Raw genomic sequence first — 20,544 nt, forward strand, 5'->3', positions numbered from 1 at the left:
CAGGCCCTCACCATCCACACCCCTCCATTCTCTCCCAGCCATGTCCATGGATGTTAGCGGATAGTGGCGTGCAATTTCAAAACGAGGCATCTCTATTCACATTTGCAGTGATGTCTGAGCCCCAAACGAACCAATAACATACTTCACTGCATCAGCATTTACTCTACCTGTTACAGTTTTAAACAGTTTCAACCTTTGAAATTATATCCTATGGAAGTAATTAAGGGTTCTCTTCAATTACAAAAGTGTTCATGATAGCAAAAGTGGAATCAATCAAAATGCTCAATAGTGGAAGACAATATAAATTATGAAGCATCCATACTTATGACACCCTTTTTCAGATATGAAAATGAATGATTTAGATCTATATTTATTGACATAAATGTTCTTTTTTTTTTTTTTAGACAAAGCCTTACTCTGCCGCCCAGGCTGGAATGCAGTGGCGCAATCTCAGCTCACTGCAACCTCTGCCTCCCAGGTTCAAGTGATTCTTGTGCCTCAGCCTCCCGAGTAGCTGGGATACAGGTGCCTGCCACCACGCCCGGCTAATTTTTGTATTTTTAGTAGAGATGAGGTTTCACCATGTTGGCCAGGCTGGTCTCAAATTCCTGACCTCAGGTGATCCACCCGCCTCAGCCTCCCAAAGTGTTGGGATTACAGGTGTGAGCCACCACCCCGGCCGACCGGCTGACATAAATGTTCTTTTTTTTTTTTTTTTTTTTGAGACGGAGTCTCACTCTGTACACCTCCCGGGTTCACGCCATTCTCCTGCCTCTGCCTCTGCCTCCCGAGTAGCTGGGACTACAGGCACCCGCCACCATGCCCGACTAATTTTTTTGTATTTTTAGCAGAGAGGGGGTTTCACCATGTTAGCCAGGATGGTCTTGATCTCCTGACCTCGTGATCTGCCTGCCTCGGCTTCCCAAAGTGCTGGAATTACGGGCGTGAGCCACTGCGCCCCGCCAAATGTTCATTTTTAAGTGAAAAAGTAGGTCAATATTTTTTTCTTGTTTTTTGTTTGTTTTTGGTTTTTTGTGTGTGTGAGATGAAATCTCGCTCTGTTGCCCAGGCCCTTGTGCAGTGGTGTGATCTTGGCTCACTGCAACTTCCTCCTCCCAGGTTCAAGCCATTCTCCTGCCTCAACCTTCCAAGTAGCTAGGACTACAGGCACGCACCACCATGCCCAGCTAATTTTTTGTATTTTTAGTAGAGATGAGGTTTCACCATGTTGGCTAGGCTGGTCTCGATCTTGACCTCGTGATCTGACCGCCTCGGCCTCCCAAAGTGCTGGGATTACAGGAGTGAGCCACCGTGCCTGGCCTATTTTTCTTATTCATGTTCATGAACATAGATGAGTACGTTACACAGAATAATTTTATCAGTAAGATGATTTCAACTGCAAGTAAGAGGAAACCTTAACTCAATGACTTCACAATGAGGAAATGTATTTTCCAAAATAACAAGAAATTCCGAATCGTTGGGGGTGCTCTGGCTCCACTTCTCGTAATCCTCCTGGCTCTGCCCACCTCCCTGTATTGGCTGTGCCCTCAGGCTATCAGGCAATGGCAGCACATAAAGTGCTAGTGCCCAGATGTGGAGCTTTCAAGAGTGGAGAAATCATTCCCAGAAGGCACTTAGCTGACTTCTCCTGTGTCTGATTGGCCAGAACTGTGCCACTTGCTCACGTCTAAACCAATCACTGACAAAGGAAACAGGAGCATCATGATTTTTATTTATTTACTTATTTTTAATTTTTTTATTTAAATAGTTTTTGGGGGAACAGGTGGTGTTTGGTTACATGAATAAGTTCTTTAGTGGTGATTTCTGAGATTTAGGTGCACTCACCACCCGAGCAGTGTACACTGTACCCAATGTGTAGTCTTTTATCCCTCCCCACTCCACGCTTCCCCCAGAGTCCCCAAAGTCCATTGTATTTTTTTGTGAGACAGAGTTTTGCTCTTGTTGCCCAGGCTGGAGTGTAATGGCGTGATCTCGGCTCACCGCAACCTCTGCCTCATGGGTTCAAGCGATTCTCCTGCCTCAGCCTCCCGAGTAGCTGGGATTACAGGCATGCACCACCACGCCCAGCTGATTTCGTAATTTTGGTAGAGATGAGATTTCTCCATGTTGGTCAGGCTGGTCTCAAACTCCCAACCTCAGGAGATCCACCTGCCTCGGCCTCTCAAACTGCTGGGATTACAGACATGACCCACCGCACCTGGCCCATTGTATCATTTTTATACCTTTGTGTCCTTATAGCTTAGCTCCCACTTACAAGTGAGAACACAGAATGTTTAGTTTCCCGACTGGGTGGGGTGGCTCACGCCTGTAATCCCAGCACTTTAGGAGGCCGAGGCGGGCGGATCATGAGGTCAAGAGATCGAGACCATCCTGGCCAAAATGGTGAAACCCCGTCTCTACTAAAAATACAAAAATTAGCTGGTTGTGGTGGTGCGCACCTGCAGTCACAGCCACTAGGGAGGCTGAGGCAGGGGAATCACTTGAACCCGGGAGGCGGAGGTTGCAGTGAGCCGAGATTGTGCCACTGCACTCCAGCCTGGTGACAGAGTGAGACTCCATCTCAAAAAAAAAAAAAAGAAAAGAAAAAAAAAAAGACTGGGCGTGGTGGCTCATATCTGTAATCCCAGCATTTTGGGAGGCCAAGGCAGGTGGATCACCTGAGGTCAGAAGTTTGAGACCAGCCTGGCCAACATGGTGAAACCCCGTCTCTACTAAAAATAAAATAAAATAAATATATAGGTACTCGAGAGGCTGAGACAGGAGAATCACTTGAACCTGGGAGGTGGAGGTTGCGGTGAGCTGAGATTGCGCCACTGCACTCCAGCCTGGGTGACAGAGTACGACTCCATCTCAAAAAAAAAAAAAAAGTTTACTTTCCCATTCCTGAGTTACTTCTCTTAGAATAATGATCTCCAACTCCATCCAGGTTGCTGCAATGCCATTATTTCACTCCTTTTTATGGCTGAGTAGTATTCTATGGTATATATACTTTCTTTATCCACTCATTGACGATGGACGTTTGGGCTGGTTCCATATTTTTGCAATTGCGAATTGCAGGAGCACCATGATTGACTTAGTCCAATCAGGACCTACCTAGATGGGAAGAAGAACGAGGTCTTCCAAGACAGTGGCCAATGTGTAGAGGTGGATACCTGGGCAAATTCAGTTTCATTAAAAAGAGGGGGAGGCAAATGAATATTGAGGTGACAACTGTATTAGTGTTCTCCAGAGAAACAGAACCAACAAGATGTACGTGTGTACATATATACACACATATACATATATGCACACTCACATATGTATACATATATACATATATAAGGAGATTTATTATAAGAACTTGGCTTATACAATTATGCAAGCTGAGAAGTCCCAGGATTTGCAGTCAGCAAACTGGAGGCCCAGGAGGGCTCGATGGTGCAGTTTTAGTCTGAGTCCGAAGGCCCGAGGCCCAGGAAGAGCTGAGGTTTCAATTTGAGTCAGAAGGTGGGAAAAGATGTCCCAGCTCAAACAGTCAGGCAGGAGGAGTTTCCTCTTGTTCTGCCTTTTTGTTCCATTCAGATCTTCAATTGATTGAATGAGGCTTACCCACATCAGAGACGGTAATCTGCTTTACTCAGTCGATGGATTCAAACATTAATCTTATGTACAAACACCCTCACAGTCACGCCCAGAATAACCTTTGAGCAAATGTTTGAGCACCCCCTGGTACAAGCAAGTTGACAGATAAAATTCACCATCGCAGCAACAAGGAGTATCTGTTGCATAGGGCATGCAACACAACATTAATCAAGATTTCTCTGTATAGTAAGAGGGTCAAGAGTGCCTTGGCCTGAATCTAGCCTCTCTTACTTTCCAGCTGCATGATTTGGTTAACCTGCTTTTTTTTTTTGAGACAGAGTCTCGTTCTTTCGCCCAGACTGGAGTGCAGTGGTGCAAGCTCGGCTCACTGCAACCTCTGCCTCCCGGGTTCACACAATTCTTCTGCCTCAGCCTCCCAAGTAGCTGGGATTACAGGCACACACCACCAGGTCCAGCTAATTTTTTTTGTATTTTTAGTAGAGACAGGGTTTCACTATGTTGGCCAGACTGGTCTTGAACTCCTGACCTCATGATCCGCCTGCCTCGGCCTCCCAAAGTGCTGGGATTGCAGGTGTGAGCCACCGCGCCCCACCGGTTAAGCTGTTTAACTTCTCTAAGCCTCCACTATAAAATGCAGAAAATGGGCCGGGCGCAGTTGTGCACGCCTGTAATCCCAGCACTTTGGGAGGCCGAGGTAGACGGATCACCAGAGGTCAGGAGTTTGAGACCAGCCTGGCCAACATGGTGAAACCCTGTCTCTACTAAAAATACAAAAATTAGTCAGGTGTGGTGGGGGGCGGGGGGCGCCTGTAATCCCAGCTACTCGGAAGGCTGAGGTGGAGAATCGCTTGAATCCAGGAGGCGGAGGTTGCAGTGAGCCGAGATCGTGCCACTGCACTCCAGCCTGGGCAGCAGAGCGAGACTCTGTCTCAAAAAACAAACAAACAAAACACAAAATGCAGATAATGGGAGGAACCTACTTCATGGGTTGAGGGTGAATTTAATGAGATAATGTGTGTCAAGTTCACAGCACAGTGTCAGACACGTTAAGTGCTCAACACAATGTAGCTGTTATCATCATGATAATTTTTTTATGAACTGTGACGTTATGCATCGTGCTATCAATGTATTTGTTGCTTCTCAGCTCCAAATTCATTCTTAAATGTTTGCCCCTCCACAATAGCCTGGACATTTTTTTTTTTTTTTTTTTTGAGACGAAGTCTTGCTGTTGTCACCCAGGCTGGAGTGCAATGGCACGATCTCAGCTCACTGCAACCTCTGCCTCCCAGGTTCAAGCGATTCTCCTGCCTCAGCCTCCCAAGTAGCTGGGATTACAGGCGCCTGCTACCACGCCCAGCTAATTTTTGTATTTTTAGTAGAGATGGGGTTTCACCATGTTGGCCAGGCTGGTCTCAAATTCCTGACCTCAGGCGATCCACCCGCCTTGGCCTCCCAAAGTGCTGGGATTACAAACGTGAGCCACGGCGTCCGGCCTAGCCTGGACTTTCTCAGCATTTCTCATTTACGCTGATCACAGAGCTGAGCTTTCCCAGTTGAGGGCGCTGAAGAAACATTGCTGGAGAAAGAGGCTTCTCTTAACTGGTTCCAGCTGCTGCACTACTGGTCGGCGCTAAGGGTGTGAGGTGGCATGGGCCAGGTAATGGGATTCTCAGACATGGGGAGGCTTTGGGACCTAGGTAAGTTTTCCTATTCTGGCCACAGGAGAGTGCAATTCTTCCCAAGCTGATCTTAGGTGATGGTGCCCCTAGTGGTGAGTGTTCCAACTGCAGCAGGGAGCAATCCCTGGTCCCATAGAATTTAGGGCTCCAAGGTCACCTGCTCAGTGGGGCCTCCCTCAACCACTCTGTTTCATAATAAAATCCCCACCTGTCTGGGCCCTCCCTGTCTCCCCTGCCTACTTTATTTTCCTCCAGAACTTTCCAACATACTGTATTTATTATTTGCTTATTTTATTGTCTGCCTCCTAAGCTCCACGAGGGCAGAGTTTTTGCCTGTCTTGTTCACTTAGAAGTATCTAGCACAGTCACCTGGCACACAGTAGGTGTTCAATAAATATCTGTTGACCTGAGTTACATGCAGGTCAACCATGCCCTCCTGCCACTTGCGATTGCACCAAACACCATGGAGTCCTTTATCTTGGAGGAAAAGCTCCAGGTTTTCAAGGACCAGCACAGGTCAACTTCCCAGGCTTTGTGCTTGGCAGGAAAGGGAAAAATGTGGGTTTTGAAAAATGATTCCCTAGAGTGAGGCTTAGGCACCCTACCACCTTCCTAAAGTACCCCAGTTAACTTAGGTGTGAAGCCAAGGAGAGGAACTAATAGATCAATCACTTTGGCCCTCAGGTCAGAATCCTGGCTGCCACTCATTTGTTAAACGAACAAGGATGAAACCCCCTCCAGGCTTGGCTTTGTCAATGACTTAAGGATCATAGGGTTAGCATGAGGTGGAAGGAGGGTCAATAAGATCATGTGAGCAAAATCCAAAGCCCTTAGCGCAGTGCCTGGCACATAGTAAGTGCACAATATATGATTATTTTTGCTGCCAAGCAACCATTTCCCATTCTCCTGGGGGGCTTGCTGGAGATTGTGGAGCAGGGGTTTGTGATTGAGACACCTATCCCCAAGCCAAGGGGCAGGCTTGTGTCCTAGGTCAGGACAACCAGGCGCTCCCTCCATAGGATGAAAACCTTAAACGAATGGCATTCTCTACCAGAGCAGCAGTGCCCTAACCACACTGTCCTTGCCAGGCAAATATTCCCAAGATTCCCCTTTCTGGCCTTCCAGATCCGCCTTGATTTCATCCCATTTCCCAGTTCTCCAGGCTCCCATGGGCTCTGGGATCACACATCTTTCTAGTTTATTTCCTTTTGCCTGAGGAAGCCAAAGTCAGCTTCTGTGGCTTACGGCCAGAGACCCCCGACACTGACCAATGGAAAAAAGGGGGCTCTAGATCCACTGCTGCAGGGAGAGGCACTCTAAGCTGCCCCCTAGTCCTTCTGAAGGAAGGCCTGAATACTGGGGGACCCTAAAAGACATTGCAAATCCTTAACGTCACCATCAAAGTCATACATGGTCTTGGCCCTGCACCTCTCTGGCCAACATCCCACCACTGTCCCATTGTTCACACCACTCCAGCCCCACAGGCATCTGTGTTATTTGTCACTGTTTAACTGGACACACTCCCTCCTCAGGGCCTTTGCATTTGCTGTCCCTTTGACTCAACTGCTCTTCCTCCAGAAATTCCTATGGCCTACTCCTTTTCCTGTTTGCTTAAATGTCACCTGCTCAGTGGGGCCTCCCTCAACCACCCTACTTCAGAATACGATCCCCAGGGGTCTGGGCCCTCCCTGTCGCCCTTGCCTACTTAATTTTTCTCCAGAACTTTCCAGCATGGTCTGTCCTTTTCTTAAGTATTTGTTGTCCGCCTCCTAAACTCCATGAGGGCAGAGCTCTTTGTCTGTCTTGCTCACTTAGAAATCTCTAGCACAGTCACTTGGCACAGAGTAGGTGCTCAATAAATATTGACCTGAGTTGCATTCTGGGTGGATACAGTTAGGGACTTGGGGTGACCAGGGGCTCTTGGTGGAACAAGGCTTTTCCCACACAGCCCACTGCTTGCTCAGCCCCAGAGATCCTGGCTGACAAGTGCCTCCTGTTGGGGCCAGACTCCTGGGAAAACCCCACTCCTCCAACGACCTGCATGTCGGGGAGGGAGCCACTTAAGTCCCAGCCTCTCCTGAAGGGATAACCAGTGTATCTTGGGAGACCCTTTTTTTTTTTTTTTTTAGATGGAGTTTCACTCTTGTTGCCCAGGCTGGAGTGTGGTGGCACAATCTTGGCTCGCTGCCACCTCTGTCTCCAGGGTTCAAGCAATTCTTGTGCCTCAGCCTCCTGAGTAACTGGGATTACAGGAGCACGCCACCATGCCTGGCTAATTTTTGTATTTGTATTTTTTTATTTTTTGAGACAGAGTCTCACTCTGTCGCTCAGGCTGGAGTTCAATGGCGCCATGTTGGATCACTGTAACCTCTGCTTCCTGGGTTCAAGAGATTCTCCTGCCTTAGCCTCTCCAGTAGCTGGGATTACAGGCACCTCGCCATCATGTCCGGCTAATTTTTGTATTTTTGTAGAGACGGGGTTTCACTATGTTGGCCAGGCTGGTCTCGAACTCCTGACCTCAAGTGATCTGCCCGCCTCGGCCTCCCAAAGTGTTGGGATTACAGGCGTGAGCCACCGCGCCCGGCTGAAAGACTCTCAATAATAATAATTAATAATAACAACAACAACAGTAACAGTGGCAAGCATTTATGCTCGCTGGCCTTTCCCCCTGGGTCTGTATTAAGGGCTTCACATCCAATATCTCACTTAAGGCTCAGATCGTTCTGAGACCCATGATGCCCATTTTATACCACATTATACCCATTTTAAAGATGAGAAAACTGAGGCTTGGAGAATATCGGTAGTAGCCCCACCTTTTCCTGTGACTTCCTGGAGCCTGGCCCACAGAGGAGGGCTCAGGAAGGACGCTTTCCTTCCCCACCCTAGGGAAGAGGGAGGGACGCGGGCGCTGGCGTGGAGGGTGGGGGAGCCTGAGAGGCTCGGGCGCTGGGTGCGCGGGAGGGAGCGTGCGTGCTTGGCGCGAAGGCTCCTGGCGCAAGCGACCCGGCGGCTGCCCCGCCGCGCGGCGGCTTTCCGGAGGGGTGGGGCGGCCGCCTCGGGTCCTGACGTCGGGCGCCCTCCGGCCGTCACTCAACGCTCGGCCCCGCCCCGCCGCGGCTGCAGCAGCAGCGCCGAGGCCGGAGGAGCTACCGCCGCCACCGCTGTCGCCACCGCCGCCGCCGCCTCCACCGCCTCCCGGGACTCGGAACGCAGTGCTCGGAGCCATGGCCTCGGCCCCCGCGGGTAAGAGGCCGCGGGACACGAGGGCGGCGGGAGGGCAGCGCCCGGCCCCCGCACCCTCTCTCGGCTGACCCGCGGCTCTCGCTTCTTGTCCCACAGAGGCGGAGACCCGACAGAGGCTGCTACGCACCGTCAAGAAGGAGGTGGGTGCCGGGGTGGGGGCACTGGGCAGGACTCCCCCGGCAGCAGCGGCCAAACGGGAAAAGAGTCTTCGTGGAAGGGTGGCCTCTGGCGGTGGGGGGGCGGCCAGACCAGGTGTGGGGCTCACCTGGGTGGGCATTGACCTCCCGCAGGGCAGGAGGCGCAGCGAGGGAGTTTGGGGGTGAGCATAGGTATGGGGAGGCTTTGGCCCATTTGAGGCTTTGTGCGGGGGTGGATGCAGCGTGAGGGCCCTCCAGGTGTGGGGCACACCTTGATGTATCCCAATAGGACCTCCTCTTGTGGAGGAGCAGGTGGGTGCGGCTCAGGAAGGGGACCTTCCAAGAGAGACAAGCTGCTGGGGGGACCCCCCACAGGGTGTGCTGGGGGAGGGGCTCTGAATGGGGCTGCCGAAGGTGGGGCACGCTTCAGGAAAAGGCAGAGGGAAAATAAAGCCTCCCTTCCCAGCCCCCGAATTCTCAGTCCTTGGAGCCACCTCCAAGAGCCAGGGGACTCCCTCCCTGAGAGTCCCGGGTCAGTGAGCTGCTCCCCTGGCAGTAGGGGTCCCTTCACTCCCCCGGCCCCACTCCCACCCCACATTCAGAGGGTGAGAATCAGAGAGGTTCTGCTATTCCTCTGCTCCTCCACTCTCCCTGGGGTCAGCGCGGGGAGGTGGGGGCAGTCTAGTCTTTAGGGCTCATGGCCAGTGACCTCCCAGAACCCCATAGACAGAGAGAATTTATAGTCCTTGGGCCTGGGGTAGCATCTCGATGCCTGGACTGTGTGCTCTGGTGTGTATGCCTGCGTGGGTGAGGACCTGTGGCTGTGAGTATGTGCGTATGAGAATGTGCATCTGTCTGGAGATACCTAAGGTATCTCTTTGCATTGTGTGTACACGTATCTATGTGTGTCTGTGTGTGTATCTGTTTTTGTGAGGGTGGGTCTATGTGTGTGTATTGTGTGGTGCATAAGTCTGTGAATGAGTGATGCTGTGACTGTGTGTGTGTATCTTGAGTAGGTGTGTGGCATGTGATGCATGAGTCTGCGTGAATAACTAGGGCTGTGACTCCGTCTGTGTGCGTGTGTCTGTGTGTTGCCCTCCCCGTTCTTCAGCCTCAGACCCCATTGCTGCTGTGTCTTCATCACTTTTGAACCTTATCAGCGCTTAGCCCAAGGCCTTGCATGGCAGCAGACATTGTGGGCTGGCCTGGTTTCTGGGCCTGGCTTTCAGTGCGTGTGTGTGTGTGCGCGTGTGCGTGTGTGTGTATGTGTTGGGGGTGTCGGCTGAGGTGGCAGCATCAAGCATCACTGATGACCTCTCCTTCCCTGCACAGTGGCAGACAGCCACCAAGGGCAGCCTCGAGGCTTGGACCTGTTGCTGCCCCTCCGTCCTCGGGGAGCATGAGTATGTGTCTGCGTGTGTGTGTGTGTGTGTGTGTGTGTGTGTGTGTGTCTGTGTGTGGCATGTCCTATTTTGTTTAAAGAATGAGCTCCAGGGCTGCTTGCACATTCTAGCATTTTCGAATGAGACATGCAAAATACATTGGATCCCTCAGAAAGGCCCAGAAGTTTTCAACTCAGCCCTTGTATAGACTCCTGTGGGTATTCCAAGGGAGATCTGTCTAGAACCTCTTTTCTTTTTTTTGTTTGTTTGTTTGTTTGTTTCTTTTTTGGAGACGGAGTCTTGCTCTGTCACCCAGGATGGAGTGCAGAGGCGCAATCTCCACTCACTAAAAACTCTGCCTCCCGGGTTCACGCCATTCTCCTGCCTCAGCCTCCTGAGTAGCTGAGACTACAGGCGCCACCATGTCCGGCTAATTTTTTTTTCTTTTTTGTATTTTTAGTAGAGACGGGGTTTCACCATGTTAGCCAGGATGGTCTCGATCTCCTGACCTTGTGATCGCCCGCCTCGGCCTCCCAAAGTGCTGGAATTACAGGCGTGAGCCACCGCTCCTAGCCTAGAACCTCTTTGCAACAAAACTCACAGACCAACAACATTCTTGTCACTTTCAGGGGAGGGGCATGTACCTTACAAAGCACCTGCTGTCTTTTTGTTCATGGTTTAACCAGACCTACATGTAATATGTGCCCCCGAGATGTTTTTGCCTGGGGTAGCTTTGTTTTTAAGGCAATGGTTGGTTGAATTGGGGAGGGGGCTGCAGGCAGAAGAGAACACCAGTAAGACATCTGGGGAAGGCTCTGGCTGAGGCCTAGGTCTGAGCTCAGCTACCATCTTCCTCAGTTTCCTGTGCAGGTCCCTTCTTCTCTCTAGGAGTCAGTTTCTCCATCTGCAAAAGGATGCATTAGTACCCGTGTCCTTTAAGGTCCGATCCGTGTCAGTCTAGTTTGGGTCTTGGGCTCAGAGAGGGGGAATAACTTGCCCAAGAGCACCCAGCCAAGATGGGACAGAGTTGGGACTTACCCCCCAGGTCTTTTTGATGTCAGAGCCACACTCTGACCCTCTCATCCCACAAACATGCTCATCCAAATCTACACGGTGCCACACCTCAGGCAGAATTTGTGGGTAGTACAGTTTCTACTGTACGGATGAGAACACTGTCGCCCAGAGACAATAAGTGACATTTCAAGGGCACAGAACCAGTGTGGGGGAACAGGTTCCGGTCTTCTGTCTTTTGAGTTCCTATTCAACATAGGTACCCTAAGAACATGGCAACAACTCGGTGCCCCCCAAAGCATGTCTCCCCTGTCCTTTCCTTCCTTTGCTTACCTCTTTGGGGAGCATCTCTCTCAGTGTCAGAGAGCCAGTCTCTAGTGGAATAGAAGGGAAAGCTCTTTGCCTAGAAATCTGAGAGTCAAATCAGATCTCCCTCCTCCCCACTCTCTGGGTTCAGAGGAGCCACATCTCTGCCTGTCACAGCCTCACCCAGAGACTGCATTGTGTGTACACATATCTACATGTGTCTGTGTGTATATCTGTCTTCTGTGTGTACATCTGTTTTCCCAGCCTTCTTTCTAGAAGGAGTGCCTTAACAATCGACGTCTCTAGATAGGCTGGGCAGCTCTGCAAGGTTTACCAGAGCCACTGCAGCCACCAAGGGGCCAACAGAGGCTGGGAGCTGGAAACTGTCCGGTGCTGGCCTGGAGAGCCAGTTGGACCCAGCACCCATGAGGCAGGTCAAGAAGGAACTTTGGGCTCAACTAGAGCTGGATTCCAACCCCAGATGCGTTTATTTACTGAGGGCTGTGTGTTAGACCCTGGGCTGGGTTCTGTGGATATAGCAGGGACAGGTCCCTTGTAGACAGACCCTGTCCCTGTCCTCCTAGGGCTGACCTTGCAGTGGAGGAAACACACTCCCAACAGATACTTTATCACAATTACAAGGATAATTACAGGCTGTGCACAGAGATGTGAAGGAGAGGCACCCGGGGCTGCAAGAACCCAAAACAGGGACAACTGACCATGTGCAGGGGCCCAGGATGTGACGTTTCAGAAGACAGGTGCAAGATAAGTAGGACTTTAAGGTGAAGATAAGGGGGTTGAGAGACACTAAGAAAAACCATTCCTGGCAGAAGGTTTTGTACATGCAGAAGCTTTGTGGTTGGAGGGAACACTGTGAATTTGAAGGAACCGAAGTGACCGGAGCAGAGACAAAGGAGAGAGGTGCAGATGCAGAGAAGGCAGAACATGTGGTCTTATCCCAAAAGCAAGGGAAAAGAATGGGGAGGACATCGAGAACGGGGAAAGAAGGTGTGATGGAGCTGAAATTGCTGGCCTGTTCACTGCACAATCTTAGACAAGATCTGTCTTTACCTTTATCAGTGTGTGGGTTTCCATTTATTCATAATGGGGATGAAAATGATTTAGCTGGCAAGATAGACCCTGCGAGAACACCCACCACGTTAGCCTGAGCTCCTCCAGGGCAAGCATCCTTTTTTTTTTCCTCTGTCCTCGGTGCCACCAAGAGAAAGCTGGAAACAAGGTGGCCTCAGCTGCAAACAAGGTGGCCTCAGCGTGATTTCCTCCAGTTAAATCTGACCAGCTCTATCTTGGCTCCTTCCTGGCTTTCTTAACCCTCCCTGCCAACCCTTAATTTTGTTTTGGTTCCCAGAGCGAGCAGGGACTGGCTTCCCGTTGCCATAACAACTGCCATTAAAGGAGCCAGCCATGTGATGCCAGTTGATAATGGAAGCAAAGTGACTAACTGCCTTGTTTTCCTGCCTCTGGGCTGGGCCTAGAAAGCCTCTTAATTGGAGGGGAGAATGCAGGGGCTGGTGGGAGGCAGATGAGACCCTAGGAAGGAGACAGGGAGATGAGGCAGGTCCTGGAGGGGAAGCTACATTTAGCTCTGCAGACCGGAGCTGTTGAAAGGGCTGTAATTGTGGACCCATCATCACAGCTGCTGAACAGAGCCTGTTTGGAGAACTGAGCCTCCCAGCCTCTGGGTTAGGGGCGATGACATGGGAGAGGCAGGCAGGACTTGCTAAGAAGGTTGGAGAAAAACGAGAGAAGCAATTGACGTTACCATGGGGACCCTGCAGTTTTACTATGACCCAGTGGTTCTTAATGAAGGGGAGCAGTTTTGTCTCCCATCCCTAGGTTGGGTTGCCAGATAACATCCAGGTCGCCCAGTTAAATTTGACTTTCAGATAAACAGTGAGTAAGTTTTTAGTATGAGTATGTGTTGCTAAATCTGGCAACCCTACTCCAGGGGACATTTGGCAATGTCTGGAAACATTTTTGGTTGTCACAGTTGGGGGTGCTACCAGCATCTAGTGGGAAGAGGCCAGGGATGCTGCTCACATTCCTGCAATACACAAGACACCCCCCTCAGCCCACCACCACTAGGAGCACAAAGAAGTGGCCAGCCCAGAATAACTCTGTTAAGGCAGGAAAATCTGCTCCCCGCTCACCCTACCCATCCTGCACCCACTGCGCCCTTCACTTCTCTAGGCTGATCTGATACGAATGTACTATTCTTGAACAACTCATTCTTACTGCTTTTAGATTGTCTTGAATGCATATTTGGAGTCCAAAGCCAGGGTGGGGGTGGGCAGGGGCAGGGAACAAAGTCTTGGCTCCCTAGCCATGTCATTTAGGGGAAACTTCCCCACAATGCCTCAGTTTCTCACCTGTAAAATGGACTTGGGCCATAGAAGAGAGATTGGCCTATGTAATAACCTTAGTAATTCCTGGCCGGGCATGGTGGCTGATGCCTGTAATCCAAGCACTTTGGGAGGCCAAGGTGGGATGATCACTTCGGGCCTGGAGTTTAGGACCAGCCTGGGCAACATAGCAAGACCCCCATCTCTACAGAAAACAAAATAAAAATAGCCAGGCATTGTGGTGCATGCCTGTAGTCGCAGCTCTTTGAGAGGCTGAGGCAGGAGGCTCCCTTGAGCCCAGGAAGTTGAGGCTGCAGTGAGCTGTGATCGCATCACTGCACTTCAGCCAAGGCAACAGAGCGAGACCCTGTCTCAAAAAAAAAAAAATTATGACCAGGCGCGGTGGCTCACGCCTGTAACAGCACTTTGGGAGGCCAAGCTGAGTGGATCACTTGAGGTCAGGAGTTGAAGACCAGCCTGGCCAACATGGTGAAACCTCATCTCTACTAAAAATACAAAAATTAGCCGGGTGTGGTAGCATGTGCCTGTAATCCCAGCTACTTGGGGTGCTGAGGCAGGAGAATCGCTTGAACCCGGGAGGTGGAGGTGGCAAGGAGCTGAGATGGCGTCGCTGCACTCCAGCCTGGGTGACAAAGTGAGACTCCATCTCAAAAAAAAAAAAAAAAAAATTAGGCTTTCCTAATTTCCTACCTGTTTACTGGGGGCTTCCGGCTTCCTCTATGCTGGGCACTGTGCCATGAACTTTCTGAGCATTATCCCCTTCACTCCTCATAAAAGCCCTAAGGGAGAGAACCATCATCTCTTTCCATGATAGATGAGGAACTGGAGGCACAGAGATGTTATGTAGCTGGCTTTAAGGTCCCACAGTCAGTCCGTGGAGAAGTCAGGATTCAAACCTCACATTGCCAAGATCTAGGGGGATGGCCTCATGATCTTGGCTTACAGTGGGCAGTGGTGGGGAGCTATGAGCTTCAGAAAAGTCCCTGGAAACACAGCTTGGCTTCAGGCATGTGCGGGGGAAGGAAATGGGGCAGGAAAGGTCCATTAGTCCCAGCTTGTGCAGGGCTTTATGTGCCAGGCCGTGCCATTTGAATTTCCCATGGTGGATAATAGGGAGCTATAGAAGATTTATGAGCAAGGGAGGGTTTTGCTTAGGGCTGTACTTCGGGAAGTTTCAGCTAATAGCAGGGACCAGGATAGATAGTTTCTGCCAGCTTTTAGAAGAAAACTTTCTCCCTCCCTCTGTTATTTTCTTTCTCCCCCACTTCCATTCTTCCTTCCTTCCTCCAACAAATATTTATCAAGCATCTACTATGTGCCAGGCCCTGTTCTACAACCTGCAAACTGAGAAGTGAGTAAAGCAAAGTCTTTGCTCATATGCCTTCATTCAGTGTACAGTATGGTGGCAGGAGGGCATATAGAGAAAACGATAAATATATATTAAAGGTAACAAGGGCTCCAAGGAAAATAACGGCTGGAAGAGATGGGAAGGGCTTGCCAGAGGAGGTGGTCAGGGATGGCCTCACTGATGGGATGGTGTTTGAGCAGAGACCTGAAGGAAGGAAGGGAGCAGTGTCAACATCTGCAGGAAGTGTGTCTGGCAGAGGGAACAGTGTATGCAGAGGCTGTGAGTTGGGAACAGACCAGCTGGGAGGCCAGTGAGGCTGGAGTGAAGTAAACAAGAGTAGAGATGAGGTTTGAGAGAGGCTGATTGTTCAAGACCTTGTCCATCGAAGGCATTGAAGGCATCCAAGGCATCCAAGGCATCCAAGGCATGCAAGGCATCCAAGGCATCCAAGGCATCCAAGGCATCGAAGGCTTCGGCTTTGACTCTGGGTGAGATAGGAGCCGTTGGGAGTATTCTGAGCAGGGGAGGAACAGGCAAGTTTTGGGGACAAGTTGAGAGGAAGCAAAGACACCAGATCATCAGATAAGACAGGAAACGTCTGCCTTTGCTAAGCTTTTCCATTCTTGGGCTGGAATCACAGCCCCCCACCCACTACTCACCCCACTGTGCCAAGGAGAGACTCCAAAAATGCATGTGCTTGAATGAATGCAGGAATGCCAGGTGGGCTATTTTGCGGCTCTCTGATACTGGCAGGATTGACTCAAATCAGCTTGCGTGTGTCGTGTTTGCTGGCTTAAGGGGGCAGAAACGCTCCTCATGAATAATGCAGCCATATCCACCCGATGCATTTTGATGCTTTTTCAGGTCTCTGGCAACCTGGCTTCTGGGAGCTTTTGCTAGTGATGAGCATCTGTGGCAGCTTAGGCACCCTGGTTCGATGTGGCGAGGCTGGCAGGAGGGCCCCTGGCTTGCTTGGCTGTTTCTCTTGTACCATATGGCCGGGTCTCCCCCAGCCACCTCATGAGGTGCTCCAGGAGCTGGTGGTAGCATTTGTTGCTGGCTGGCTGGTAGGAAAGGGCATTTTGGTCACCCCTAAGGGCCCGCAGTTGCTGTCTGCAGAGCCCAGGATGGGAGGTGAGGAGACCTGTGTCCTTGTTCCAGTTCTGACCCCAAGAATGCGTGTGGCTCCTAACAGGTCCCTTCTAAAGGTCTCATTTTCCTGCTTTCTAAGTGGACGAGGTTGGACAGCGCCAGAATTCCAAGAACCTCAACTCATCTAATTTGGCCAGTGTCACTCTCTGAGAGCCAAGTCTTTGTTTTTTCCACTCTGAATTTGCCAAGTATTTATTTAAGACTAATTAAAACTAAGTAGCTGGTAAGACTTTTGGAGTGCCTTCAGTTCACTCAAGGAAAACCAGGGCTTAACTAATGTCATTCTAATGGAATAAAGATTAAAAAAAAACAAACAAAACTAGCATATACTAGCATTTTATATCGATGACCTCATTTAATTATTGATCCCCCATGAAGAAGATAAAATCCCCTCTTTTATGGATAAGGAAATCGAGGCACAGAGATGGCAAGGAGTTCGCCCTAAGGTCTCAGAGATTGTCGTTGGTACAGCAAAGGGCCTGGCTGCACAATCCTCCTCTGTATCACTCTTGAGCTAAAGCAAGCAATCCACACAGGGTTCCAAGCTCCACCGAGAGTGTGAGGTCAGGGAGAAGCCCACAACAGCAAGGGCCTCAATTACCACTATGCTATCACTGTCAGGCAGTTAGCAGTATTTATGGAGGGGTCAGGCACACCGCATGGCTCACCCTTTTGGGAGTAAGATGGACTCAGTCCCAAAAGGACACTTTGCTGCCCTTTCTGGTCACATCTGAACTTAAAGATGCCCTCAGCGCAGGATCTTGCTGTCTCTAGGTAAGCCCTGACTGGGAGGTGCTACAGCCCCCAGGGCAGTGCTGTGGAATGAGTCAGAAGAGATATTTCTTGAGGTCCAAAGGGACAAGCCCTCTAGTGGGCTGAGTCTTGGCTGGCTGCCTCGCCATCATGGGGAGGGCAGCTGGGTCTTCCCTCTGAGGCTGGCTGCCCATCAGCTCCTGGAGACAGTCCCTCAGCCTAAGGAGCTCAGAGTCCCTGGTGACTTTCCTGGCCCTGCACTTGGTTGCTGTGCACCCCTGGACAAGGGGGCTAAGAATGTTAAACTCAGATGTGGGGCAGTGTATTTTTCTTTCACTTAGTCATACAGAAGATGAGATGAATAGATTTCTATGTTTTTTCTTTGCACAATTTTGCAGGAACTCAGATTGTGGGTATTTACAAAGGACAATAACAGTTCCTTTTGCAGTAAGGCCTCATTGAGAAAATGGATAGCTGAGGCCCCGAGAGTTCAAGAGACTTGGTGATGTTACCAAAATGCCAGGGTGTTGGCGTAGGTCCTGCTGCTGGCCACACAGAAGGCCAATCACTGAGATAAGTATTGCCAGGGAAGAAGTCTTTGAGTCCCGCAGCCGAGGAGATGGGAGATCAGGCTCACATCTATCTTCCTGACCAACTAAACTCAGAGGTTTATATAGCAGGGAGGAAATTTAAGTGCATGGAAGAAAACTGGAATTAGAGGGGCTGGGCGCAGTGGCTCACGCCTGTGATGCCAGCACTTTGGGAGGCCGAAGCAGGTGGATCACGAGTTCAGGAGATCAAGACCATCCTGGATAACATGGTGAAACCCCGTCTCTCCTAAAAAAATACAAAAAAATTAGCCGGGCTTGGTGGTGGGTGCCTGTAGTCCCAGCTACTCAGGAGGCTGAGGCAGGAGAATGGCATGAACCTGGGAGGCAGAGTTTGCAGTGAGACAAGATGGTGCCACTGGAGGGCGAAAGAGCGAGACTCTGTCTCACAAAACAAACAAACTGGAATTAGAGAGGGGTAAGGAAAAGGAGTTGGTCAACAGGAAGCTGGTGGTGGCTTAGGCAGTCATGCTGGGTGAGGGGTGTTGCATCTCTTTGTCCAGGTGAAATGATCTGGTAAGTTTCAGCTCCTTGGGGGAGGCCTGATGTTTGGTTTCCTGAGAAAGGAACTCAGATAAGACAAATGTAAGTTTCTGGAGTTTTAAAACTGGGAGGGTCAGTTTCTATGTATATTCAAAAGAAACCATAAACATTAGTTCTATGGGATAGTTGGGCCAGTTTCAATGATACTTGGGGCATTGAATGAATTCCTTTTTAATTATTATTATTTGGTAAATTATGCTTACTTGGTAAATTAGAATTGTAGCAACTACCATTTACCAAATATTGCTGTAAGTGCTTTGCTGTCTCTCATTTAATCCACAAAACAACCTTCCTACACAGTAGATACAAGTAGCAACTGCTCTTTACTGACAAGGAAATTCATGCTCAGAGAGGCTAAGAAACCGAACCAGGACTACAGAGCTGAGAAACAGCAGAGCAGGATTTGTTAGCCAGCTCCATCCTCCATCCTTTTCAAGTCAGGTAAACACTGATAAAACTAGCTAGAGTGATAATAAACATATAAAAACAAAATGAAAAGAGAAAATGAAGATAAAAAATTGATTTCTTTTTTTCTTTCTTTTTTTTTTTTGAGATGGAGTCTCGCTCCGTTGCCTAGGCTGGAGTGCAGTGGCACGATCTCAGCTCACTGCACCCTCTGCCTCCTGGGTTCAAGCGATTCTTCTGCCTCATCCTCCTGAGTAGCTGGGACTACAGGCATGCACCACCGTGCCTGGCTAATTTTTGCATTGACGGGGTTTCACCATATTGGCCAGGCTGGTCTCAAACTCCTGGCCTTGTGATCCGCCTGCCTCGGCCTCCCAAAGTGCTGGGAAAAATTGATTTCTTGGTTTAAGTGTTTGGGAAGTTCAGGTGCACCTATATCCAGGGGCGCCAACGATGCCATTGGGACACTGTCTCTCGCCATCTCTCTGCATTGCCTCCTTCTGTTTTGGCATTATGCTCAGCCTGTCTGTGGGGAGGTAGAATGTTGCCCAGCAGCTTTAGGGGCACATTCTGCCACCTTGGCATTGCTGCAGAAAAGAAAACCTCCCCTTCCTCAGGGTTCTAGCCAAAGTCTTGGGATTCGGTCTCATTGGACCAGTGTGGGTCACTTGCATCTTTTGTGCCAGTCACAGTGGGATGGATTGCTCCACTTGGTCATGGAGGGGTGAGGGGTGGAGTTAGCCCTGTGAGAGTAAGGAAAGGGACACCAGAGGAGAGTTACGGTGAAATCAGCAGATGGGGAGATGGAAAGCAGGCAGACAAACCACAGATGTCCACATCAAAGGGCTGAGCGCGCCTGCATTTGGAGCTCAGCCTGTGATGCAGGAGGTATACTCTCCTGTGCTCTGTGCCTTCCTATGGTCCCGAGTGCTGCCTGGGGATGTACTATGTGCCAGGTGATTACTGGATCAAGGATTTCTATTCTACGGGTGTGCAAATCCCTGAAGTTGTAGAAACACCTTGTACTTGCTGTATGGAGAGAGTATCCTCAGATCCTCAGCTTTTTTTTTTTTTTTTTTTTGAGACGGAATCTCGCTCTGTTGCCAGGCTGGAGTGCAGTGGCACCATCTCGGCCCCCTGCAACCTCTGCCTCCCGTGTTCGAGTGATTCTCCTGCCTCAGCCTCCTGAGGCAGGAGAGCTGGGATTACAGGTGCCTGCCACCACGCCTGGCTAATTTTTGTATTTTTAGTGGAGACTGGGTTTCACCATGTTGGTCAGGCTTGTCTCGAACTACTGACCTCGTGATCTTCCCGCCTCAGCCTCCCAAAAGTGCTGGGATTACAGGCGTGAGCCACTGCTCCCGGCCATGAGTATCCTCAGCTTTTGTCAGGACCTCTAAGGAATCCACAACCCAAATACCCAAATACGATTCAGCATCACCCTGTGTCTTGGTTGGGGCTGGTGTAACAAAGTACCGTGACTGGGTAGCTTCAAAACAACAGGAATTCTCACAGTTCTAGTGGCTAGAAGTCTGAGATCAGGGCGGCAGCATGGTTGATATCTGGTGAGGGCCTTCTTCCTTTTTGCACACTGCAGACTTTTAATCATGTCCTCACATGGCAGAAAGGGGGTGAGAGGTCTTTGGGGTCTCTTTTATAAGAGCACAAATACCGGCTGGGCACAATGGCTCATGCCTATAATCCCAGCACTTTGGGAGGCCGAGGCGGGCGGATCACCTGAGGTCAGGAGTTTGATACCAGCCTGGCCAACATGATGAAACCCTGTCTCTACTGAAAATACAAAAATTAGCCGGGTGTGGTGGTGGGCGCCTGTAATCCCAGCTATTCAGGAGGCTGAGGCAGGAGAATCGCTTGAACCCGGGAGGCAGAGGTAGCAGTGAGCTGAGACCATGCCACTGCACTCCCGCCTGGGCAACAGAGCAAGACTCTGTCTCAAAAAAAAAAAAAAAACAGTACTAATCCCATCCAA

At 50.1% G+C, this 20,544-nt stretch overlaps 1 protein-coding gene across 2 annotated transcripts in view; it reads left to right on the forward strand.

Annotated features, from left to right (window-relative positions):
* Nucleotides 1-8,244: 8,244 nt before the first annotated feature.
* SGSM1 (small G protein signaling modulator 1) overlaps nt 8,245-20,544 on the forward strand; it is a 119,609-nt gene continuing 107,309 nt past the window's right edge. Inside the window, exons 1-2 of one of the 2 annotated variants that reach the window (XM_054469769.2) lie at nt 8,245-8,525; nt 8,622-8,665. In XM_054469769.2, the coding sequence (XP_054325744.2) occupies nt 8,507-8,525; nt 8,622-8,665 (63 nt within the window). In that variant the 5' untranslated portion in view covers nt 8,245-8,506. The remainder of the gene's footprint in view (nt 8,526-8,621; nt 8,666-20,544) is intronic. The other variant, XM_054469775.2, reaches the window with a different exon arrangement.

Source organism: Pongo pygmaeus, chromosome 23 (assembly GCF_028885625.2).
Source record: "Pongo pygmaeus isolate AG05252 chromosome 23, NHGRI_mPonPyg2-v2.0_pri, whole genome shotgun sequence".
Classification (NCBI taxonomy): Eukaryota; Metazoa; Chordata; class Mammalia; order Primates; family Hominidae; genus Pongo; species Pongo pygmaeus.